This window comes from Neopelma chrysocephalum, unplaced genomic scaffold (genome assembly GCF_003984885.1).
Source record: "Neopelma chrysocephalum unplaced genomic scaffold, ASM398488v2 Primary Assembly neopelma1_365, whole genome shotgun sequence".
NCBI lineage: Eukaryota > Metazoa > Chordata > Aves > Passeriformes > Pipridae > Neopelma > Neopelma chrysocephalum.
Genome location: NW_020898029.1, coordinates 808,431 through 833,146, shown reverse-complemented (window position 1 = coordinate 833,146; position 24,716 = coordinate 808,431). Strand labels below are relative to the sequence as shown.

The window sequence follows — 24,716 nt, the reverse complement described above, 5'->3', positions numbered from 1 at the left end:
GGACTTGCAAGGAGAGGCAGAGGTAATGCAGATGCTGGGAGGTACAGGGGTACCAGTGGTGCCTTTAGGGAGAGAACTGGGTGGCCTCAGACGTGTAGGGGAACCTGGAGAGGTTCTTATGGCTTCCCAAAATAGTATTTTAGGTGTAGTCTAATGAGTGCTGAGCAGAGGGGCATAATCACTCCCCTTGGTCTGCTGTTAACCAAGCCCAGGTTCCATTTCGCTCCCTTTGCTGCCAGGTGGATTGCTGAACCTTGTTCACCTTTCTGTGCCCTGCCAGGACTGTGGCAGGTCCAATGAAATAAAACCAGCACTCCTTTGAAATTCAAGCACAGAATATTTATCATGTGATTAAGAACATGGCACTGAGTGGGAAGCATAGCACATCTTTGCATGCACCATTTGAACAGAAGCAGTTGGGACACAGAGCAAACAGAAGCTCTGCTTGCCCTCCCTCACCCTGAAACCAGGCATTGGCAGCCCCAGACTATCACTGACCAATTTAGGACATTATCTTCCCCTGCCAAATACCCAAGTAATTATCTTAGCTCTAGAAACCTCAGGCTGCTGGAGAATACTAGAGGAAGGAGCTGGATAGCTTCCCTCTGGGCAAGCAGATCTTTCCCATGCAAAACAAGCTCGCGTGAAGCAGAGCCACAACCCTCCATCTCTTTCTCTGAGCATACAGAAGCACTTACATGGTGTTGCCAGCATATTTCACTCTGACATGACCCATGGCACTGACACCCCTGTCCAGGCTGTAAGCAGACAGGGTCCTCAGGAAGCTGAGGTCTGTGACCATCAGGTTCCTGGAGAAAGGCTTGGCTGAAGGAGGACTGTGGTGGACCCACAGCTCCTTTGTGGTGCAGAAGGAGGAACCTGCAGGAGGACTGCGCTGTATCCCCAGATCTTTAATTGTGCAGTAGGTGACCTCAGGGCACAACTCCACTTCCTTGATGGTGCAGAACGTGGGGCGCTGGAGGGGGCTTTTGAAGCTGCTGAGATGCATCACAGGGCTTCCTGTTGGCTCCCTCCACCCCAGCAGGGGATACTGCACCTCCTGGGTCTGCAGGGACTGGTGCCAGAAGGGTTGTCCCACCAGGCACATCCAAGCCAGCCAGCCTGCAAGAGCCAGCATGGTCAGGACCAGCAGAGCCAAGGAAACCAGGTAGAGCACCCAGTGCAGGAGGCAGCAGTGCCTCAGCACCCACTGCCCCCACTGTGGACCCTCCCCACCTGCCTGCAGAGGCAGCACGGGCGCTGCCTGTCCTGGGATGGAGCAGGGGCAGAGGGGAGGAGGTGCAGCTGGGGAGGAACGGGCGGGTTGGGTGACACGTGTGGTGTCCAGGGGAGCTGGTGGTGTTGGGCCACGAGTGGAAAGCATGGTGGTGGCTGACATGGAAGGAGGAGATGAAGATCTAACAGTGGAAGAGGCCTCTAATGTGGCAGTCAAAGGCACTGCTGTGGAGGTGGTGAGAAACGTGCCAGTGGACGCCACGAGAGTGGCAGAGGTAGCACTGTCAGCGAGGGTGGTTTGGGGCAGGCCACTGTTGCTGGGAGGGGAGCTGCTCATAGGGGCAGGCAGTGAGGTGGCAGAGACAAGGGTGGTGGATCTGTGCAGGGTGCTGGTAAGAGCAGTGAGACTGGCAGTGCTGGGGGCCTGTGTGGGTGTGATGGTAGGACTGGATGGTCCAGGAGTGGTGGTGCTGGGAGCCCTGGTGCTTGTGGGCATCACAGGCAAAGTGCTTGGGGCAAGGGTGGAGGTACAAGGGGTGCTCAAGGACGGTTTAGTGGTAGGGAGGGGAGGCTGGGTAACAGGACGGGGCATAGTAGTGTGCTCTTCAGGGATGGATGGATGTGGGGGTAAGGTGGTCAAGGCAGTTTTCTCTATTGTTTCTTCCCCATAATTATAGTCATCCTCTCCGCCCTCATCTGCATCCCCCGTGTTGCCGCAGTCGGGCTTGAAGTCGATGACAGGCTTCTGCTGGTGCTCAGCAGGGCTGTGGCACAGCACCTTCCTGGGGGCCAGCTCCACCTTGGTCTCCTCCAGGCCCCTCTCTGGGTGGTAGACGCTGCCGTCGTTCTGCCGGATCCAGGCCCGCAGGTAGCGCAGGTCACAGTCGCAGTGCCAGGGGTTCTCGGTGAGGAACACGTACATGAAGAGGTGCCCCTCGGGGAAGAAGTTGGTGGGCAGAGTGCGCAGGAGGTTCCCCGAGAGCCAGAGGGTCTCCAGGTTTTGCAGATCCTGCAGCAGCTCCTTGGGGAGTTCCTCCAGGAGGTTGTCTGAGAGGTCCAAGTCCTTGAGTGCCCCCAGCCCTGCAAAGGCCTCCTGGGGCAGTGTCCTCAGCTGATTCCCTCTCAGGTCCAGGTCCTGCAGCTGTGGCACGGTGCGGAAAGCCCCTGGGGCCAGTGCCACCAGGCTGTTGTTGGCCACGGCCAGGCGGGTCAGCGCGGGCAGGCCCTGCAGGTCGGGCAGGGTCCCCAGATTGTTGTGGGAGAGGATCAGCTCCTTCAGGGATGGCAGCGGGTCCCTGGTGTGCAGAGTCAGCAGCCCGTTGAAGGACAGGTCGAGGTCCTGCAGCTGGGTGAGGGGCAGGAAGGCGGCGGTGGAGAGGGACAGCAGGTGATTGTCACTGAGCAGCAGGATGCCCGTGTCTGCAGGCAGGTCTGGGGGCACTGTGCTGAGAGCCTTCCCCGTGCAGTTCACCTCCAGGAGGTCCTTGACCTTGTTCATCTCCGAGGGGCAGGCCTGGGCTGGGGGCATCAGGGCCACAAGGGTGAGCAGGAGCAGGGCAGGGACTTGCATGGCCTGGAGCGGGAGAGATGAGGGGCATGAGTACAAGCAGGCATGCACCTACACACTGCCTTTCTTCCTGTGCAAGCACCATTTGCAGCACAGCTGGCATGCCCTGACAGACCCCCTGGGACCCTCTGAGCTCCACAGCTCCTCCCTAGGAGGGTGGAAGGGAGGGATGAATCTCACACCCACTGACAGCACCCACCCCATCATCTTGTCCTTGGAGGACAGCAGGCTCAGCAAGGAGATGACATTTCTGCCCTTTTGCTCACTTGCTCTCCTCTGTAGGGGGGTCAGAACCTGACTCATGGGCCTCATTGCAGCGGTGCCTCCTCCTCTGGGGTAGCATTTCTGTCCTCACCAGTTCAAAAGCCATGGCTCTGCAGTGTTCTTGTCCCAGTGTACCCACGACCAGCCCAACCCAGACAAACTGCGTGGTCAAAGAGGCTCCCTGAGTGTGCTCTTACCTGACACCAGCTGAGCTCTCTGCTAGATTTGGATTCACAAGGTGGGAGCACGAATCATGCGACAAGAGATTCCCATGCACAGATGTGGTTCCCTTGAGCACCTGCACCCCTGTGGACACTGTGACTCACCTGCAGATCTTCCAGTGTTTGCTCTCCTGCTGCTCTGCCTCCTCCTGCCCACAGCCCAGGCACTGCTCTGGGGTAGGAATAGCAGGGGGCTGCCCAGCCCACTATCAGCATCCACAGCTGTGGGAAGGGAGCTGTGGCTTCCTGAGCAGCCAAACCCATCTCCTGCCCTTCCACACGGCCCTCGCGTTGACCTCACTGCCACACCACCGTCTCCTTGTAAAAGTCTCAACTTTATTTCAACAACTAAGTCAACTGCAGCCTTTGTGTGCATGCAGAGGATCAGCAGGCATTGCCCCAGCAGCAAATGGTTGTGGCCCTGCACTGGATCCTGCTCATCCTGCTACTCAAATTGTTTTTCCCCCGTAGGACCTGCAGAAGCAGGGGAAAATAATTCCATTGTCTTCTGGAGTGGAAATGGGTAGGACCTAAACATGCCCAATGGTGTCAGCATTGGCCTTGGCTTCTGAGAGGGGGTTGAGGTGGTCATAAAGTGAGCTGAGGGTGAGGAAGATCTGCTTCCCCCATGTTGAGATAATGAATAAAAGAAGGAGCACAAAAGAGGGATCAGAGTGCATCAGCATGCAGAGAGGATGATGTGTGCTTGTCCAGCTCAACCTTAGCACCCACATGGAGACCAGTGCCACGGCCTCTGCAGAAGGACACTGCCCATGCCAGTTCCCACCCATCATCGAGCTCTCTTGTGTTTGCACTATACTTTTAAAAGATATTTTAAGCCTGTGTCTAATGGAAATCCCCTGGGTAAGTCTGGGTGCTATTAGGAAACAGCCCAGAATTTACTCTAGGTCGTCAGCACATCAACAGTCAGGGATGGAGCACAGGATTTGGTGCAGAATTTGGGAATTCACAAAGTTGGTGTTCTCTTTGGTGACCAGAGATAAGACCTGAGGGAATGGCATGAAGCTGTCTCAGGGGAGGTTTAGGTTGGATATCAGGAAAAGCTCTTCCCCCAGAGCGTGCTGGGGCACTGCCCAGGCTCCCCAGGGCAGTGGGCACATCCCCAGAGCTGCCAGAGCTCCAGGAGTGTTTGGACAAAGCTTTGAGGGACAGGGTGGGATTGCTGGGGTGTCTGTGCAGGGCCAGGAGTTGGTCTCGATGACCCAGATGGGTCCCTTCCAACTCAGGAGATTTTTTTCTATGACTTTGTGGTTCAGTGATTCCATGATGAGTCCATCATTCCATGGTTCCATGGTTCTGTGACATGAGGTTATAATGCAGTGGGCCCAGAGCACTGGCACAACGTTTTCATGTTGTAGCCAAGTGCCTTTTTGTTGCAGGATGAGCAAGTCAGACTTTAATCTGGATTATGCAAATGAGACTTTGCAGAGGTTTGCTTTTTATCCAAAGATCTACTCATTTTGTAGCCTAATAGAAGCAAAAACAATTTAAGACAGATCAGGAGAGAACCTCCTGCATTAGGAGACTCTTTTTTTCTGACTTTTGAGACCATTTTCCTCTTGGCATTCAAGCTATTTAAAAAAGTGAGAATAATCCTGCTGCCTTTGTCTGGTTATCAATCCTGAAGGTTTCTTGAAAGGTGGTGTTAGCGTGTTGAGGTGGCAAAAGCTCAAAGTTACACATAAAGTTTGGCTTTTAGATCTGTAAAGCAATTCTCTGAAGTGCCATGTAATTACACATTAATATCCATTCTTATGACAAACTAATGGTTTTTTCTGCATTTGTGGTGTTTCCAGAATACTCCAATGGTAACACCCGGAGCCTGAAGAACTCACCAGTGACAGCAGAGTCCTGGCTGGAGCAGTCACAGCTGCCAGCAGAGGAGAAGCTACATGAGTATGAAGCATTGGATTCCTTCTGAGGGGTGTCAGTGTGTGAACTTTCTGTATGGATATTGGTTTACAGAGGCATTCAGACTCTATCTTGTTAAAGCTGTTGTTGTTAATTTTTGTTGTTGAGGGGTTAGATTTTAATGTATCTGTCCCAAAGCAGACTTACATTTTTAGGCCTGCTGGGACGTGGGGTTCAAACTCCAAAAATGGTGATTTTTAAGATCATTCTGTTGGTTTGGTCTTGGGGTTGATTTTGCTGAGAGCCAAGTTGCAGATCCTGTTTTCTCTACATGAAGAGATTCCCTATTGTATGGGTTTGCTTTTATTGAGTTTATACTAATTACAAGTACACATTGTAATAACTATATATTATTATAAATAAAGTTATAGTTTGTTCCCATCTCAGAAGAGTCTGATTGTCAATGTTTGACTATTTCTTGCATTTGGGAGAGGTGGGAGTGGGGTGGGGGGTATGTGGCATGTATTCTTAAATCCCTGATGTGGGGCTTTTGCATACTAAGCTGTAGAGGAAAGAGCAAGGGGAAAAGAGCAAGGGTTGCCAGCTGTTGACCCGTGAAAACAAAAAATTTCATCCATAAGTGATTCCTATTCGTTTCCTAAAAGGGCCTAAGGGGTTATTGGAAACCAAACTGCATCCCAGTTTGGGCTGGGATAAAGTTAAATTTCTTCACAGTAGCTTGTGTGGGGGATGTGTCTTGGATTTGTGCTGAGAACAGGGTTGATAACGCCAAGAATTTTCAGTTAAAAACCCCTCATTCTTAGGGTCAGAATCTGTGACAAACAGTCTCAATGACAAACAAAAAAACTATTAAAAAAAATGTAGAGCCCAAACCAGAATTTCGAGATCCAAAGGATTATTTTTCAGATTCACCCCCAAGTTTTTCGAGCACAAACCCTAGTTATATGATGCAATCCTCAAAAGTATGGAGACCAGCATACACTTTAAATCACCAAAGCACACATCTGGGAGAACAAATAGTCAATTTAAAGTCCAAAATCCTGGTTTTAGACTGCAAAACTTCGTTTATAAGTGCCTAGGTTTACGCTTTTAAAGTCCAAAGACTGATTTAGAGAGCCCACAGCATCATTTTTAAGGCCCAAGGTCCAAGGCCTTATTTATACAGTCCAAAGGCTCATTTTTGGCCCCAAACCTTCCTTTTTAGTTTCCAAAGACTCCCTGTCAGGGACCAAAGCCCCCTCTTTAGGATTCCACCTGCAGTTTGGCCAGCTCAAAGCCTTCTTTGAAGCACCAAGACCCGTTTGCTCATGCACTTAGGAGTAAAGTAGGTCCTGAGCTACTACGAGGAGGGTGAGAGTGCTCATCCTTCCTCCTCTGTGACAGTGTGGGTGTCCCCTGTGTCAGCCCAGGCAGTCTGGCTGCAGGTGGCTCAGCTTCAACAGCTTTTTGGGCAAGCTGTGGTATTTCTGCCTCCCAACTGGGACAATTGAGACAGGGAGCTCCGGGTTTTAAGGGCTGCAAAATGTCTGTCGTGGCTGTTGCCACTGAGGATTAACCCACCAGTGTGAGGCAGACCAAGATGGACTTCTGGGAGGGGGTAGAGCCCACCTTGGTGATGTCCAGCATCACCCCAGGGGTGCAGAGACCTGCAGCCACCACAGGAGTGTCACCAGGACCCACCACTGCAGTGCTGTGGGGACTGCAGCCACCCTGAGGGTATCTCCACCTGGGGCTGGGGGCAGGAGTGCCCAGTGCCAATGCCCAGGGGTGTTGGAGGGTTGAGAGCCAGCAGATACAGAGTGAAACTTGGTTTTCCTTTGCCTTCCAGAGCAAATGGCTGCCTGGGACACAGTGGCTGGCTACGTCCAACAACAGCTCTTGCTGCACAAGGTGGGACAGCACCTGTATCCTCCTCACCCACCCAGAGAAGTGGGAAGTCCCTGTGGCTATGGAGCACTGGCTTGCAGTTCCCTTTGCTCTCCTCAGAAAGCAAGAAACCCACCTCAAAAGATCCCGCTCCACTTTTAGGAAACCACCTCAGAAATTAGGAGGTCCAAAATTGAACATGTCCAGGGATTGCTTCCACACAAAAGGAACCAGGACAGAAAGCTATTGCTGGCATTTACCTTCCCTGGGCAGCCTAAAGCTTCATTTCCTGGGATGGGAGAGGAACCAGGAGGTTCACCTCCTTTGCAGGGTCTAAAGGGTCATTTGTAGTATCTCACCTATTAATTATTTTGTCCCTAAAGCTTCCATTTTAGGGCCAAAATCCTAATTTCTTGTCTTCCAACCCATCTTATATTACCTTTATTACCTGTAGTACCTGATTTGTAAGGTCCAAAGTTTCATTTTTAGGGTAAAGGCTCATTTATAGAGTCCTAAGCCTTCTTTAGAGAGTCCAAAGGGTCACTCTTTTGGGCCCAAACTCCCTTTTTAGCTTCCACAGACTCTCTCTCTGGGACCAAAACTTCCTCTTTAGGGCTTAGTTTGCAAACTGGCAGGTTCAAAGCCTTCTTTTAAGCCCCCAGAGCTTTGCAGGGAGCAAAGACACTTTTACACCCCCCCTTTTACAGCTGAAGCTGTTCTGTGGGTCACATTTGGGTTTTTTTTAGTGTTGAGCTACAATTATATTCTTTCCCAACAGGCAATGGGATTAGTGCTGATCTGATCTTTCTGGAAGGAGGATCTGACATCCCTTGTTATCCAGAGTTTTTCCATCTGGTAGTGAGAGGAGCAACACTCACAACAGGAAACAAGTCCTGTGAGTATCAGCTTTACCATCAGGCTTGAACTTTGTGAATGCCCACAGACATTCACAGACATCCCTTCATGCTTCACCCCTGAGCATCAATGGGCTGACAACCCAGAGTACCTGGGTTGACAACCTTGGGTACTTCCTGAGAGCAGCCAGACTGACGCAGGTGGTCTTGGTTAGAACAAGAAAATGCCTTTGGTCATTCTGGCACTGTACACAAGACTTTGAAAGAGGACATTGCTCACAGAAAGGGCTGTCACACACAGGGTCTCTGCTCGGTGCTTCCTTGTCTTCCCCACATTACAGTCAGGAAAAGGGAAGACTTGGCCTGATAATCCCAGGCTCTAGAGGGAAAGGGAGGTAGCCTGAGGGCCAGAAATCAGAGTGTGGCTTTGTTGGACTTTTGGCAGACTAAGCAGTGGAACAGACTGTTTTCCAAAACTGTTTCCCTGCCATTAGATGTTAGTGGGGTGTTAGGCTTTCCCAATGTTTTTGGGTTGAGTTTAGAGCTGTTGTCCTCAGTGCTCCTACAGAGAACTCAAGATTTGAATATGCTTTCAAGCAACAATACTGTCAAACCTCTTCAAACGTAATTTCCTTGCAGTCATTGCCAAGGGAATGACTCCGACACAAAGGATCCCCTTTCCCTCAGAGGAGATTTGCATGGACTGGCAGCAAAGACAGAGACCTGGGCCGGGACTCCGCAACCTGGGCAGTACCTGCTACATCAATGTCATCCTGCAGTGCCTGACATACACCCCCCCTCTGGCCAACTACCTGCTCTCTCGTGAGCACAGCCAGCTGTGTGAGTACTTCTAGGAACAGCTCCTTGTAAATGCCTTGAGCACATCCCAAGGATCCCCAGAACCTGGAATTGCATTTGGGAGAAGAGCAACCCTTCTTTGGCAGCCCCACGAGCTTGTGTCCTTTGAACACGAGCTAGAAGACGCTTGTCCTATTGAGGTGTGCCCATCTTCAGGAGGGCACCTCTTTCTAACCCCGTGTCTCTGTCCCTGCAAGTTAAACCCTCTTGGGGCTTATTGCACTGAAAACTTGTGCCAGTTTAGCCTCCCTCTGAAGAACATTTTCTGTGCACTAAAATGTCCTGGGCTTGTTGGGACATTGGCACCTTGGGACAAGAGGAGCAAAGACTGTTCTTAGGACTCCAAGATCTCCGTTATGTTTCCCATCACTAGGTGTGATTTGCTAACCCCGAGGAACTTCCCTCCCCTCCTCTTCAGGTTCTCAGGAAGGCTTCTGCATGATGTGCACCATGGAAGCACACGTCAGGAAGGTCCTGCGTTCCTCAGCCAGTGCCATCTGGCCCAAGGCTGTCATCAGGGACCTCAAACGTAAGTCATTTCAGGCGCTTCAACACGTCCTATCCCCTTCTAGCAGGGGAGAACCACTGACTTCTTTCTTAGTCATAGGAGAAGAATTTGAGCCTGACACGGCCGGAGATGCCTTTGAGTTCTTATGCTGTGCTCTCAAGGCCATGCAGAGAGCCTGTCTGAGTGGATGCAGCAAGTAAGCATAAGTAAATAACCTCTTCAATGTTCCCAAGCCTGTTGGACTCCTTGATGTGCTAGGAAACCCTGTAACTCTCTTCCTTGCCATTTATTTCCAGCTTGGACATTTCTTCTCAAACATCTACCATTGTTCATCAAATATTTGGGGGCCTGCTGAAATCCAGAGGTACATTTCCACAACTATTGCTCTCCTTGGTGTTGTTTTTGCCCTTCCATCTGATAAACAGCATGGTCCTGTGACTGGCATAGTAGGTACCAAGAGCATAAACTGTCACTGTCAATTAATTTCCTCCTTCACTTAGCATTTTGATTTTCCTTCCAGTCACATGCTTGAGGTGCAAAGCAGTTTCTGATTCCTACAAGGCCTTCCTGCATATCCTTTTGGATATCAAAGTAAGGGGGCTTGCAGTTGTGCTTCAAGGGGTTCCAAGGTCCCTGTAGCTTTCCAGAATGGAATCATTTGTCTTAAAAGTGGATCCTCCGAGCTCAAGGGAGCTTTGTGGTGGGTGGGAAGGGGAATGGACATCCTTCTGCAGAGGCCGTGGCACTGGTCTCCACATGACGCTGGCTTTAAGCTGCACAAGTAGCATTATCCCCTCTGAGCCCTTGACATTCCTCCTCCTCCTTCCCTTTGCCCTCCTTCACACCTGTCTGGTTCCCAGGCTGATGGGTTGAATCAGTTTTCACTACTGATGACCCTGCACACCATTAGTAGCTGAACTGAGTGGTGGCACAGAGAGAAAGCTCTGCACAGCCCCAGGAACCCCGGGGACATGAGGGAAATGTTCAGCACCACATCCTCTTTCTGCCTCCTTCTGGACACTTCCCACGGGGTCGTGGTGGGTCTCCTCAGCATCAGCTGCCTGGATTTTCATGTTGGCTCCTCAGAAGTGTTTGGGCGAGGGCATTTCCTGCAGCTCAGCGGCTCCTTTCTCCCTCCTCCAGGAAGCCTCATCCCTCACTGCAGCTCTGGAGGACTTTGTCACACCCAAGCAGCTGGGGGGAGGAAACTGCTTCAAATGTAGCAAGTAAGATAATTTCTAATGACATATTAACACTCCCAGTGTGAAGGAGCTGCACGTCATCACAGAGAATCACGTTCTCACGGAGGTTTAATGCACAATAATGAGGTGCAGCTTTTTTTTAATATGACCTTATGGCATGGAGTAGCCTTAAAATACTGTAAGGATATGAGACACAGAAGCTTGTCTGGCCCTGCTGGGGCAAGATGAGGTTCATTTCAGCACTTGGCTCTGTGCTTGGTTTCAAGGTGCGAGAAGAAGGAGGTTACCATCTCTAAGAGAGTTACAGTCCATCATGTGCCCAAGGTCTTCACGGTGTGTCTGGAAAGGGCTGCTGACCACACTGGCAAGAAGATCAGCACGGTGCGTATGCAACTGCAGGGCAACCTGCTCTTCCTGGAGCATGATGTTCCCCAAAGCAGTACACTCTTCCAGAAGCTGCTCATTTGGGGTTTTTCATGTTCCCTTATGGGGAGAGGAGAGTTCCTGTGGGAAGACCAGCCTGGACTCTGCTCTGACAGAGCTGCTTTGGCTGAGAACTGTTTCCTGCCACCCAAACCATTATGTGCTGAAGGCTATTTCAATATGGTAGTTCAGGATAACTTCTGACCCACTTGGTCTCTCTGTAGTTTGTGGAGTATCCTGAGTACTTGGATCTTCTGCCATACATGTCTGACATAGCTGGAGAACCCCTCCTCTACTCCTTATACGCCGTCGTGGTGCACAGCGGTGACACCTGTCTTGACGGGCACTTCTTCTGCTACACAAAGGTAAAGACCAGCTTCCCTCCTGAAGGGGAAAAATGTGTGGTGGGGAAGACAAACTTTCCCATTAGTGTTACCGGCAGCCAGGGTTTTGAGAGAGAAGGTCTATTTTGCGGCTGGATTGTATTTGTTTCGGTGTACTCTTGGTTTGGCACTTTTCTACCTGTGGTGTTATGGAGAAACCCTGCAATTCCTCTCCATTTGCAGGCCAGCAATGGACTGTGGTACAAGATGGATGATGAGTCTGTGGATAACTGTGGCATCCACGCAGTTCTCAGGCAGCAAGCCTATTTGCTGTTCTACGTCAGGTAATAACCAGTGTCACACGTCCAAATATGTTTCCTTTTCCTGGATTCACTGTTCGTCTTCTCACCCTCCTGAGTGTGAGAAGGGCCATAGGAGACAATTCCTCCCTGCATCCTTCAGTGCTGTCAATTCTGAACTACCCCACACCGGTCCCTCTCTTCCCTTGCTGGGCTTTAGGCTTGCTGCCCTATGTAAACCGCTCCCTTTCTGCCCTCTGAAACTGGCTCACATAGAGAAGGGGACTTAAAGGGGCTTCCAGGAAAGATGGGGAGGGACTCTTTATCAGGGAATACAGTGATAGGAAAAGAGGTAAAAATTTCAAAGTGAAAGGGAGAAGATTTAGATTAGATATTAGAAAGAAGTTCTTCCCTGTCAGGGTGGTAAGGTACTGAAATGGGTTGCCCAGAGAAGCTGTGGTTGCCCCACCCCTGGAAGGATGGCTTGGGGCAACCTGGTGTAGTAGAAGATGTCCCTGCTCATGGTAGGGGGTTTGGAAGGACCCTTCCAAACCAAACCTTTCTAGGATTCTGTGAAAAGGAGGCCACAGAGGGTATAGAGATGAGGACTTGCTCTGACAAGGGCAGAGCTGGTGGGAAAGACCCCAGTTGAATTTCCCATCGGTGACTTTGGTAAAGTTGTTGTAGAAACTGCTCCAAGAAAATTACTGAATCCCAGAGGAGTCTGGAAGGAATGCCCTAAACAGAGGCCACTCTTTTCTCCAGATGCTCTGATTTGAAAATGAGAGAAATGGCAGCTTCCTCACTGACACCACCCCATGCCCATTCCCTCCTGAGTGAGTGTGAGGGCAGCAGCAAGCAGGCGGGTTCTGCAGGACCACAGGCCCTGCCTGACAGGACCACACGGACTTGCTGCCAGAGGAAGAGTGCCACGGAGAAGGCCCAGAGCAGATCCCTGCACTGGGGCAATGATCGCTGTAGCTGGTTTGTCAGCAGCACCGACTACGACAATTCAACAGGGAGGAAAAGGAAGAGAATTGGTCCTCCAGGACGTGACCGCGCTCCCCAGGATGGCACAGCTTCAGAACCCTCCAAAAGAAGCTGCCAGAGAGCTCCTGCACCCAGCGCTGCTCAGGAGCAACCACTGCAAAGGCGGAGAGAACAGCGTAGATCCCTGCGGCAGGGCTACAACCTCCGCAGACGGTTTGTGGAGATCACGGACTACCACCAGTCGGCAAAGAAGAGGAGGAAACATTCATCTGGAATCAACAGGCAGAAGAGCCAAAGCCAGGATTAAAACCGCTTGTTGGCCCTGCATGAATAATTTACGGGGTGTTTCCTTCTTAGGTTTTGGAGCAATCGGTGGAAATACCCGCTGTGGGATGTTCCACCGACCCTCACCTTCCCCGACCCATTCCCGACCCCGCTCCCTGATCCCTCATTCCCCGCGCAAGTCGCACTGAAAGCCTCCCCCTCCGCCCGCCCGCCTCCTCGCACGGCTGGCGCAAGGGGCACGGGTGGAATCCCCGCGGGGCTGGGACGCTGTGGCCGGGGCTGCGTGCATTGAATAATTGAATTTAATAAATCCCGTTCGTCAAACGGCTGCGACCGGGACGGGCGGGCGCTGAGGGAGGAGCGGGGCTGAGGGAGGGGCGGAGCTGAGGGAGGGGCGGGGCTGAGGGAAGGGCGGAGCTGAGGAAGGGGCGGGGCTGAGGGAGGGGCGCGAAAGTCCCACGGCCGCCGGGGGGCGGGGCGAACGGGGCGGGGCCGCGGGAGGAGCTGCGTGGCTCCGCCCCCGCAGTGTCACGTGACGTCGCCCGTGGCGACCGCGGCGCCCTCGCTGAGGGGCCGGAGCGGCGGCGGCAGCAGCGTGAGGGCACCCGCGGTCAGTGCGGGGCTCGGCCGGGCCGGGGGGAGCGGGCGGAGGGCTCTGGGACACCCACCTGGGCCGGGCCGGGGCAGGGCGGGGCGAGGCGCCTGGACTGTCCGTGATTCTCGGTGGCGCGGGGGCGGCTCTCCCGGGCGGCCGCGTCTGGGCCGAGCCGCTCCCAGGTGTAAGACCTGGGGCGGCGGCTCCGGGCGGGCAGGGGCAGGGGCTCGGGGGCGCGGGACCCCCGAGAGAGGTGCACACAGGTACCCACAGCCTGGCCTCAGCCAGCTGGGCCCTCAGCCCGCACCCCTGAGCCCACCTGCCCTCCCCACGGGGCTCCTCAAACCTGCTGCCCCCAGCCCTGCCATGCCATGCCCTCATGCCCTGCCCTGCCTGTGCCAGCCGGGCTGGCAGCTGAGCATGCACTGCTTTGGTCCCTCCCCTGGCACAGCCCAACTGCTCCTTGACAGGACTGGCCTGGTGCAGGCTCGGCTCTTCCTGCAGTTTCTGTGCAGCTCCTCTCACTGCCCAGGGCCCACAAGGGCTCTGAAGCCCCTTGGGCTTCTCAGAGCATCTGTAGGGCTGGGTGGGGACGTGGCACAGGCAGAGGGATTGTCCCTGGCATTCGGACCACATTGCCCCCAGGAACTCCCTGCAGTGGCAGGGAAGGCTATTCCTGGGGTTGGGAGCAGCACCCAAGGCTCAGGACACCAGGCACAGCTGGCCTGATGTTGTGCTGGTGGTGTGTAACCATTGGCACGCTGCTGCTGGTTTGTGCTTCCATTTCCCCGTGGGTAATAGCTGTGCCATTGTGGAAGTTGTGAGAGTTCTCGTGTCCTGGGGCTGGGTGTAGAAGCAGGGCTGGGCTGAGGAGATCTCCCCTGCTTCCAGGGCAGCAGCTCAGGCAGAGCCAGGCTGTGCTGGAGGGAAACAAGGAGGCAAAAGGGGGTTTTCTTCTCCATTTTTTGTCTTCATTATTTTGTTTAATTTATTAGTAACTTTTGCATGGAAAAAAAGTTAAAGTGTAGAAGTATCTGTGCAGTTCTTCAATATATCTGCCAAACATGAGAATAGAACTGAAAGAAATAAAAAGAAAGTTTGTCAATGTAAACATCTAGGCCCACATCCAAAGCCCCTCCTAAGTCTGTCTAATATAATTTAGTCCATCACCTGCCATCTACCATCTCCAATGAAGTGTCAATAGAATCAGGTCAGAAAGTTCCAGTCTCTGACATCCCTCTCTGGCAAAGAGGCCTGAATGTTTTCAGCCCCCTGGTCAACGAGGATGAAGTTGGAGAGGTCCTCGCTTGTTTCATTGTGCCAGGCACGCTCCAGGAAAGCTGTGGCCATGAGGGTTTCATCCAAGCCTGCGTTGTCATGGTTGGGTTTGGTGAGGACTTGCTCCTGTTCTTGGGGACAGTCCGTGTGCTGCCCTTGTCCCGTCCAGTCCAGGTGCGGTGTTACAGGCTGGATGGGAGGCGGGAGCTCCAGATCCCCGAGAATGGAGAAGTCTCCTTCGTCCAGGTGGTTGTTCAGGAGAGCTTCCCAGTCAGTGTCACCCTTCAGCTCGATCAGCTCGTTCCGCTCCTCCTGGGTCCCGGGAGCAGAGCTGGGAAGCCGAGACACATTGGCCGTTGGTGTGGGCTGCTTGCGCTGCTGCCCCGCTTCCTTCTCCATGGCATTCTGGTTCTGGCTGTTTTCAAACTCTTCAAACTCCTTCAGCAGCTGCTGCAGCTCCACGCTTATCTCGAGGTTGTTATGGGAGCTACAGGCTGAGGCAGCTGGGCTGATGACTTGCTGTGCCTCTTGCTGGGCTCTTTCAGGGGAGGCTGGCTGGATCTGCACTGGCGACATCCTCCACTCTTTGAAGGCCCTGCTCTTGAGCCGGTTGGCATATCGGGAGTGGAGCTTCCAAAATGCGCCTCTCCCTGGTTCGCTCTTCTCCCGGGTCACCTTGATGAAGCACTTGTTGATGCAGAGGTTGTGCCGGATGGAGCTCTAGGTCCAAAAGAGAAAAAAACCCCAAGGCTGAATGTTTGTCTGCTGGCGTGAGAGGGACCTACCTGTGTGGGGAGGCTGGTGCTAAAGCAGGTTTTCAGCAAGGCCCTTTGGGAAAAGAAAGCAGAAATGGCAACAGCAAGACATCTTGGGCTACGTGCCCTCCAGAAAATCCTCTGAATGTGCCTGGAGTGCAGCAAATAATCAGAAAGGAAACTCAGTTGTTGGGTAAATAACCCAGCACTGGGCTCCCCAAAGCCAAGCCAAAGCAGCCAGCTCCTCCTCCCAAAGTGCTCACGTAGTTCCCCCAGCACAGGAGAGGCTGGGGAACCCAGGTGGCCCTGGAGAGGAAGAGGGACCTTGTCTTGCAGGGTGGAGGCTGTGGAAAGCCCTGCCCAGCCCTGTGTGGAGAGGGGCTGAGGCAAGAGGGCTGCAAATCTCCTACCTGCCAGGTGGGATCAGCAGGTTGGAAGTAGCAGAAGTTGTCACTGATCCACTTGCAAATGGCCGAGAGGGTGATCTTGGGCTTCTTGCTGGCTTCCATCGCCATGCAGATGAGGGTGGCGTAGGAGTAGGGTGGCCTGACGTGCGGGTTGGTCTTGTAGTTGATGTTCCCGGCGAGCTGAGAGGGCTCAGCCACATTGTGGTGCGTCGTGGTGGTCATCAAGGTGGTGGAGGAGGAGGTGGCCGTGTGGGGAATGTCGATGTACTCGCACAGCTCCTCAGCAGTCAGGGGGAAGCCTGGGGACTGAAAGTCCACCAGACTCACCAAATTTTCCCAGATGGTGCAGCGGTCCTCGGGGTCCTCGGATATAGGGGACAAGCCGATGTGGGCGCCCGTGAGGTTAGCCAGCCACATGAGGTCTGGCTCGCTGCCCGGCCTGTCTTCCTGGGTGGAGCTCAATTGCCCCTGAGCTCTCAGCACAGGGCTGAAGCACACCATGCCTTGGCACGTCATTGGGTGCATGTGAAGGGGAGGGAATGGATAGGACAGATCCTGCAAGAACAAGAGGGAGAGAGTTGAGGTTCCCTGAGGCACAGTCGCTCTCTGGCACCTGGGCAGGGCCGGGCCTGAGTGCTCCCGGTGTCGCTGGGCAATACCCATCCCTGGGGTACCGGGCATGAGAGCTGCAATGTCTGCTCTGGGGGTACTTTAGCAGCCCTGGCCCTTGGGGAAATTCCCTCAAACTGTCGTGCTCCCAGTGCCACCCAAACCCCAGTGGGCTGGTGCTGCCCAGCAAGCTTTCAGCTGAAAAACCAACAAACCCCCCCACAACCACAACCCCCAAAATCTGGCCCTGCCATCCCACCAAGAGAGGTCATTTCTCCCACCTGTCCTGAGCAGGACAAACTCTCAGGGTCTAACACCTCGGCTAAAGACCTTAAAGTCTTCATCTGGTCTGCCCCATTCCCACAACCTGTCTCCCTCGGTTTGATGCTATTTATGCTTCTCCCTTCCCCTGGTACCCCAAACCAACCCGGGTGGGGGGGCGCAGGGACCCACGCCAAGCACAGCGTCACTTCGAGCCAAGCCGGCAGCTCCGGGCTTTGGGGAATACCGGGCAGGGGATGCGGCGCTGGCTCCGGTGCCGGGCTGCAAAACCGGAGTCCCGTGGTGGATTTTAGGCCACGAGAGAGCGAGCTCCCGGACGGCAGCGGGGGCCGCTGGCCCGGCTGTCGCGGGGGTTTGGCGGCGAGAACGATGCGGAACCCCCCGCGCGCGGGCGGCGCGGCCGTTGGGGGGAGCAGGGGCAGCTCTCCTCCCGCTTCCAGGAAACGGGCTTTTTTTTTTTTTTTTTTTCCCCGGACCAGGACAGGGGTTTTCCGCCAAAACGAAGGCTCCGGGCAGCTTGCTCAGGTGCCCGGTCCCCAGCGTCAGCACCCAGCCCCGGCCAGCTCCCGCGCCCGCAGTAAGGGAGCGGGGGCATCCCCCAAGTGCTCGCTCGCTGCAACCCTCCGCAGCGCCGGGCGGGCCCGTCCCGCCGCCCTCCCCAGCCCCCGGCCGCTCCCCGACGCCGTCCCTTACCCCGTGCCGGTGTCGTGCCGGAGCTTCCGCAGCTCAGGAGAGAGCTCGTCGTTTTTGGAAACGCAGGACGGCAGCAAAAAAAAACAACAAACAATCCGTAGGGAAAAAGAAGGGACAAGAGCAGGGCCGGGGGCAAGAGCAGGGCCGAGGGCTCGGCGCCCCGCGCTGTGCCCGGGTCGGGCCGTGCCCGCCGAGTCGCCGACAGTCGCCGACAGTCGCGGCCGCCCCGGCGCTGGGGGCAGGGGGGGGTCTGGAAGGATTCGCGCGTGGCGGCGACGACGCCCCGCCCCGTCAACATCGCCCGGCCCTGCCATTGGTGCGCGCGTTGCCGTGGGCGGGGCCTGCCGGACGGGCCCCGCCCCCGCGGCGGGAAGGGGCCCAAAGCCCATTGCCCTGTCCCCCAGTACATGTGGGACCCCCAGCAGCCCGGACAGGGGGGACCCCCAGAACCCCAGGATGGAGAGACCAGAGAACAGGATCTCCTGAGAGGGTTTTTTGGGGCTCAATGTTGGTATTTTGGAGGTTTTTACAGTCGCAAGATGCTTGGTGACTTTTAGATATGGACTTGGACTGGAGGAACCCCCAACCCAATGTGCTCACACCTTGTTTTTGCTCCTCAAAACAGGATTTCTCCTTCCTTGGCCAGATGGAGGAGGAGGCTCCAAGGAAGAGGAAGATGCTGCGGGACACTCAGGCAGGTGAGGAGGAAGTCAGTGCCCCTTTGCCCCTGTCTTTCCTACATCTTCCAGCCGAGCATCGCCCCCGGCTGCAGGACAACCCCGCTGACGCCGCTGTCCTGCCAGGGACAGATTTGGGGGGATCTCCTTGCCCTTCCCTCTGGGCCGGAGGCAAATCACTTCTCTGTCCTTCTTCTTTCCTGCCCTAGGCCCCGAGCTGAGGATGGAGAGCACGGAGGACAAATTCCCCCATCAGAACCTGGTGGGAGAGGCCGTTTTGAACAGCTCCATGGTGCAGGAAGGCAGCGGGGAGGAAAAGTCCCGGACGTTCCCCAGGAGGAGGGACTCCAAAGCCAGCCCAGGGTGCTTCGAGGAGGAAAGATTCACCCTGTGCTGGGAAGGCAGCCAGAGCTCGAGCCTGGTGGTCCCTGAGCAGTTTCACACTGAGAAGAAGCCTTACAAGTGTTTGGAATGTGGGAAGAGCTTCAGATGGAACTCCCACCTCATCACCCACCAGCGCATCCACACTGGGGAACGGCCCTACACCTGTGGGGAATGTGGGAAGAGCTTCAGGCACAGCTCCCACCTCATCACCCATCAGAATTTCCACAGCGGGGAACGGCCCTACACGTGTGGGGAATGTGGGAGGAGCTTCATCCGGAACTCTGACCTGATCTGCCACCAGAAGATCCACACTGGGGAACGGCCCTACAAGTGCTTGGAATGTGGGAAGAGCTTCAGCAAGAGCACTGCCCTCCTCACCCACCAGCACCTGCACACAGGGGAACAGCCCTACACCTGTGGAGAGTGTGGGAAGAGCTTCAGCCAGAGCTCCAACCTCATCACCCACCAGCGTGTCCACACTGGGGAACGGCCCTACACGTGTGGGGAATGTGGGAAAAGCTTCAGCCAGAGCTCCAGCCTGACCTGCCACCGAAAGATCCACACTGGGGAACGGCCCTACAAGTGCTTGGAATGCGGGAAAAGCTTCAGCAAGAGCTCCCACCTGATTCGCCACCAGCAGATCCACACGGGGGAACGGCCCTACAGGTGCTTGGAGTGTGGGAAGAGCTTCAACGTCAGCTCCAACCTGATCCGCCACCAGCAGATCCACGTCGGGCAACAGTCCTAAAAGCGTGGGGCATGTGGGACGACCTTCAGTGACAGCTGAAGGGTAGTTCCAGCCAGAGCCAGCCTTTGACAGAGTCCACGGGAGGAATCGCCCTCTGCCCTTCTCCCTGCCCCGTCTGTGGCGGCCCCTCAGAGACCCGGCAGCGCCCCCTGCCGGCGGCAGAGCCCCCACGGCCCCTCAGAGACCCGGCAGCGCCCCCTGCCGGCGGCAGAGCCCCCCGCGCCTCAGAGACCTGACAGCGCCCCCTGCCGGCCGTGAGCGAGGCACTGCAGCCCCGCCCCCTGATGCGTAGCGCCCCCTGCTGGCCGCGGTTATCACTGCGCCGAGAGGCGAAATACGGCTTTAATTGTTTTATTGGTGCGAGTTTGGGTGCGGGATTGCTGCTCGTTTTCTTTCGTTGTGTTACCTGCACGTATATGTTCTCTAGCAAAGAGCTCTATTTTTTCTTTTCCATGCCTTTTCGCCTGGAGCGTCTTAATTTCGAAGTTATAATTACTTAGGAGTAATTATTAATTACTTGGTTTTTCTCATATCTTGCCCTCCTTAGCAAATGCTTCTGCCTCGTTAAACTGAGACAGTCAGGATGTTGCTGCTAAGTAGAGTTGCCTCCTGCATAAGAAGAGCTGCTGCTTTGACATATTTGGTCTCAGCAATTACAATTTCAATATCCTCATTTAAAAATTTAATTTCTGTCTCTAGTTTTCCAATAAATTATATTCCAATAAATTATATTCCAATAAATCTCTTCCTAAAATAGGTTTAGGGGAATTTGGCAAATAGAGAAAGGTGCCTGCACAGAAAGCTCTTGCTGTCCCTGTTGTGCCAGGAGTAGTGCACCAACTGCACTTGAGAGATTCAAGGTAAAGTGTCGCATTGAAGGCACAGCAGTACCCAGTCTGTGCCCTGTCACTGCCTTCTGTCAAGCTGTGGGGAACCACCCCCAAAGGAGCAGCACATTTGAAAGTATAGAAAGAAAAATGTAATCATTTACCAAAAAAAAAAAAAAAGGAAAGAAAGGAGATAAAAATCAGAAAGACTGTAGAAAATCCACCTCCTGAGGGATACTTCAGTTATCAGGAGAATTCCAGTGACAGAATATGGCTGGCTGCTGCTCCTGGATTTGTCATATAGTGCAGGACAACATCCTTGACCCACCTGCTGCTCCCTGGGATCAGTGTGTGCTGATGCAGAACTCACCCCAGGGACAGTTGTTGAGCTCAAAAACTGCAGCTGTCAGCAGAGAACAAGTAGAGAAAACCATCTTTGTCCAAATGCCCTTGGAATGCAGAGGGAGGGAAGGGACCTGATGCAAACACCTCGGCAGAGGCCCTGGCAGAACAGGCACCTCCCCTCCTTTTCAGTGCCTTTCTTCCATGCTGCTGTTTCCAATATTCCCAGCACGTTGCTGTCTCTGTTTGGATATATATGTTTCTGCATGTGTTCAGTATGGCTCTTCCCATAAGGAATGCTGCCTCCTCCACGGAACAGAGATGATGATCCACCAGCCAAGCAGATTCACTCACTCAGAACCACTTTCTGCTCCCCCATTTTCTTCCAGGAGACCATAAATCTATAATTTCTGTGGATTTTTGCCTTTTCCAGGAAACTGAACTGAGAGAAAACCAGAATCAGCCAGAGCAGCTGCTGTGCTTTTCCTAGTTCTGCCATGAAATGAGATTCAAGAGGCTGGTGTCTATCCTTGGCTGCATCCTCTGTATCCCTCTGGCACACAGAGGGATAATTAATGAAAAATTAGTAATCTGTATTTATGGGCTCCTTTTGCAGACAATATTTGATTAATCTCCACAGTCATCTACTCAAATAAGAAGAGATTAACCAACATCCTAATCTGTCATAAGTCATAAAGGCAGGGAGAGGAAGCTCTTACCTTGAGAGACAGACAGACAGAGGAGAGCCTACATTAGGGTTTAGCCTACATTTGTCTAAATCTAATTTAAGCCCTAAAATCATGGAATTTTAGACTGTGCTTCAAAGGACTGTAATCTGTGATGTGTTATGTGCTTCTCCCTCTGCATCCACCTGTCATTGTTGCTGATCACACCAGTTCTTGTCTCTAGCAAAGAAATCAGCTCACTCACTGATTCAGAGGGTTGCAGTGGGACCAGGAGTCCTCAGCCTGCAGAGCTTGTTTTGGAACGTCAAGGTCTGCCAGCTCCATTGAGGAGCATCAGGGGCTGGGATAATTGGGAAAGCAGGAGCTTGTTTTCTGCAGGAATGTCCCTGTGATGGTTTCTGGGGAGCTGCTGCAATTTGTGAATCAAAACCAAACAAAATCAACCCTGCAAATCTTTTCCAGGGACATTCTGGATTTCCTCAGGCTATAAAAACATTGACGCCTCTGAACATATCAGACCCGTTTTTCCGCATTCCAGGGCTACAGCCTACCTGTACCCTAAGGCTAAGACCAAATCACTGTCTCACCCAGTGATTTTTCCTTACATTCACAAGCTCTCTAAAAAATTCCCTCCCCAAATTTGCTTCGGGGGACATAGAGGAAACAGATAAGGAAATATTACAAATAGTACTTTTTCTATGGATATTCTGTGAAAGATGCAGATGCACAAGTGTGAAGGAGAGACCAGACTCCAAGGTGTTCATGACTCAGCACTATCAACATCTTTTTGTCAGAGGTGTCATCACGGAGTTGAAGTGAGTAGCAGCTGTGAGTCAGGATGGCAGCGTGGGCTCTGGCACGACAGGGAGCTGCTTTTCCCACTCTCTGCCTGTTCCATGAGCCACCAGCCCCCCACCAGCTCGTTCACAGGCTGCTGCAGACCATGAGAGCAGGATTAAATTCTTAGCTGGGAGGTAATTTTGTGGGTGTTTACCAAACAATGTTGATGTCTGATCAGACTGAAACCCCTTTAATTGGCATTTCCTTATGGTGGATGAGCCCACAGGACAAACCAGATGCCTTGGGGCCATCAGAGCATCCTAAACAGGAAAATATCAACCCTCTGTACAGAGCATTTGGTATCAACAGCATGATTTCTCCAGTGCTAGTGGTTTGCCTGGCCCATGTCCTGTTATCCTAGTAGGAATGTAAGGAGCCCACACTAAATCCAAACTATCTTTGACAGCTTTCTAGAAAATGTTTTATAAATATATATTCTGATTTCTCATTATTTGGGCAAAGAACTAAAGTATCTTGAGAGAAAAATCTTTGTTGCAGCAGAAATCTGGGTATTTAACGTGGTAGGAAATGCCATTTTCCAGCCTTGCCTTCCATATCATCCTGTCTTGTGCCTCACAGGAGCCAATTACATCCATTAAGGAATAGCACAAGAACCACAAACTAGACCAAATAAATCTGTGCTACTGTGAAACACGCATAAAACTGTAATTTTTAATGCTTTTGTGAGCTCTTTAAAGCACCATGGAACAGGCTGCAGGGAAAAGCAGGCATTTGGCAGCCAGTCACCTGGCAAATGTTAAAAGGAACAACTTCTGTATGGCTCAGGAGATGGCCAAGGTGACATCCACCTCTACCCTCTGGGTCTTTCTGCTTCGCTGGATTATATAATTTGGTTATTCTTTGGACAAAATGTGCAAGAATGTACATATTGGCAACAATAATAACAGCAAAAAGGGAAACCAAGAACACTGGTGGCTCTGCCTTGGTGCTCTCGTGTTGGCTTTGCCCTTTCCTTTGTAGACTCTTCAGTACAGAAATTCTTTTCTTCGGCCTCCCCTTTTTGTTCCACTTCATTTGCTGTGCAGAATTATTAATGCTCTGTGTGGAATTCTCTTATGGGGTTAGGTTTTTTCCTACAAACACAGTAGTGCTGCAGAGCCTTCCCTGTCTCTCAGGCTGATCTGCCACCATGAAAAAGCTGCAGGCACCAGGTTGGCTCTGTAACAGGAAAGGGAAACCTGACAAGCCACATGAAACGCTGAAACAGCAACTAAAACACTTGTTTTTCCCAGCAGGCACCCAGGGCCTCTTTGAGGATTAAACCTGCTGCTAAATTTAGCTGTGTCTCACTGGAGTTAGTATCAGAAGTTATCAGATCAGGACATCTCCCGGGGGAATGACGTGTGGCCCGTGGAAGTTTAAGCCCTGGCAGCTCCTCTCCTCCCTGGGCTGCAGCAGAGCTGGAGCTGGGAACGTTCTGTGGGGCCAGCACACAGTGGGATTCCCCAAAGGACATGGACCTGCTCTCATGAGCCTGTTCATTTACAGATCCTGAGCAAAATGATGACACTGACCTGGATGTCACAGCACACCAGAATTGTTAAAGCACCTGAAACACTCTAATCCCTTTTTTAGTTTTGTTTTGCTTTGGTTTTTTTTTTAATGTCATAAAGCTGGCACTGACCTTTCCCACTGGTTGGGTCACACAAACACTTTAAACCCTTCATTCCAAAGCAACTTAACACTCCCAACTGCTCTGATGAATTAAGGAGTGTTAACAAACATTTTAAAATAATTAAATCTGGGGGGAGACAAGTGAAACCCTTCAGAAAATAAACGACCCTTTGCAGGTCCTCATTTAGTGCACCAGGTTGATTGACTGTGCCATGTTTTCCTCATCACTCTCATCTCTGTGGCCTGGAGACAAGTTACTCCCTCTCTCTAGGAAATGCCCAGCTCCATTCTCAGGCTGTTTGGAGCAGAATCCAAAAAAAGAAAATGTGTGTACGGGCCCGGTGGGACTTCCCAGAAGTGCAGGAGCAGCCCTGTGTCCCTGTGGTTGTTGAAAGGTCCATCTTTGCTCCTGGGGATGAAGGACACCAGCCTGGAATTGTACCCGACTGCCAGTGCTGAGCCAGGGAAATTCCAGCCAGGTCCCATCTCCCTCACTAGGAAAGGCTTCACTAAATGGACCTTGTGACTCCTCTTTATGGCACTTATCTTCTCAATACTCACCCCATTCCTGTTGGGTACTCTGAAGGTGGTCAGAGCTCAAATTTTAACATCCCTTGGAATATTTCTCGTGGTTGGAAGCTGTGATTTGACTCAGTCCAAAAGACTCTGAAGGGCAAGGACTCTTAGAGTCTCTGTACTTAGAGAGCAGAGCAGCAGTCAACAGGACCACACTAAATATTCACATTCATGCAGAGCATTTTGATTTTTTTCAGTTTTAAATACTGAAACTCCAGATAAATATGCTGGAACTGGGGCAGAGGGGGCTGTATATGTGTGTGTATATTTAGCAGTCCCAGGTGAGTGCTCTCCTCCCTCTTATGAAGACAAAAAGAAAGACAGAGACAACAGGTACAAATGCCAAAGGAATCAGTTTCCTTATTTCTTTCCCTGAAATCTCAGGAAGTCTGGTTTGAGGCAACACTACAAACACCTATTCCCATGTTATTTCCATTTATAACGTGCTCAGGCACAGCTGCAGGACATAAAGTCTGATCTCCCTCTTCAGAACGATTCTGTCATCGGGTCAAGGAGACTCAAAGTAGCTGAAGGAGCTTCTGTTTGGCTCTCGGGGCTGGGGAGGAAAAAAGAAACACACGGATTTCCTCGAA

General features: G+C 52.6%; 4 protein-coding genes across 12 annotated transcripts; 2 read left to right on the top strand and 2 right to left on the bottom strand.

Annotated features, from left to right (window-relative positions):
- Positions 1–379: 379 nt before the first annotated feature.
- Positions 380–4,191, bottom strand: GP1BA (glycoprotein Ib platelet subunit alpha). The gene is made up of 3 exons (XM_027706134.1): positions 4,021–4,191; positions 3,265–3,762; positions 380–2,809 (listed from the first exon to the last, which is right to left on the bottom strand). Exon 3 carries the CDS (start codon positions 2,804–2,806, stop codon positions 695–697), a length of 2,112 nt encoding a protein of 703 aa, XP_027561935.1. The 5' UTR covers positions 2,807–2,809; positions 3,265–3,762; positions 4,021–4,191; the 3' UTR covers positions 380–694.
- Positions 4,192–4,624: 433 nt separating this feature from the next.
- LOC113978869 (ubiquitin carboxyl-terminal hydrolase 42-like) lies at positions 4,625–12,835 on the top strand. Of its 6 annotated transcripts, none has more exons than XM_027706135.1 (14): positions 4,625–4,739; positions 5,106–5,205; positions 7,010–7,071; positions 7,826–7,942; positions 8,541–8,741; positions 9,178–9,288; positions 9,361–9,463; positions 9,564–9,631; positions 9,788–9,858; positions 10,411–10,493; positions 10,736–10,850; positions 11,117–11,257; positions 11,459–11,559; positions 12,280–12,835. In XM_027706135.1, the coding sequence occupies exons 1-14, from the start codon at positions 4,718–4,720 to the stop codon at positions 12,809–12,811; spliced, it is 1,827 nt and encodes a 608-aa protein (XP_027561936.1). In that variant the 5' UTR covers positions 4,625–4,717; the 3' UTR covers positions 12,812–12,835. The 6 variants fall into 6 exon arrangements, with proteins under 6 accessions (XP_027561936.1, XP_027561937.1, XP_027561941.1 ...); XM_027706136.1 differs by having other exon boundaries at positions 7,010–7,074; positions 7,829–7,942; XM_027706140.1 differs by having other exon boundaries at positions 5,106–5,233.
- A 1,510-nt stretch (positions 12,836–14,345) lies between these two features.
- LOC113978870 (forkhead box protein J1-like) lies at positions 14,346–17,721 on the bottom strand. Of its 4 annotated transcripts, none has more exons than XM_027706144.1 (4): positions 17,409–17,721; positions 15,828–16,379; positions 14,555–15,382; positions 14,346–14,460 (listed from the first exon to the last, which is right to left on the bottom strand). In XM_027706144.1, the coding sequence occupies exons 2-3, from the start codon at positions 16,347–16,349 to the stop codon at positions 14,591–14,593; spliced, it is 1,314 nt and encodes a 437-aa protein (XP_027561945.1). In that variant the 5' UTR covers positions 16,350–16,379; positions 17,409–17,721; the 3' UTR covers positions 14,346–14,460; positions 14,555–14,590. The 4 variants fall into 4 exon arrangements, with proteins under 4 accessions (XP_027561945.1, XP_027561946.1, XP_027561943.1 ...); XM_027706145.1 differs by lacking the exon at positions 17,409–17,721 and adding an exon at positions 16,861–17,052; XM_027706142.1 differs by lacking the exon at positions 17,409–17,721 and having other exon boundaries at positions 15,828–16,502.
- Positions 17,722–17,902: 181 nt separating this feature from the next.
- LOC113978875 (zinc finger protein 239-like) lies at positions 17,903–19,250 on the top strand. Its single transcript, XM_027706168.1, has 2 exons — positions 17,903–18,106; positions 18,295–19,250. Exons 1-2 carry the CDS (start codon positions 17,968–17,970, stop codon positions 19,215–19,217), a joined length of 1,062 nt encoding a protein of 353 aa, XP_027561969.1. The 5' UTR covers positions 17,903–17,967; the 3' UTR covers positions 19,218–19,250.
- The last annotated feature ends 5,466 nt before the right edge of the window (positions 19,251–24,716 follow it).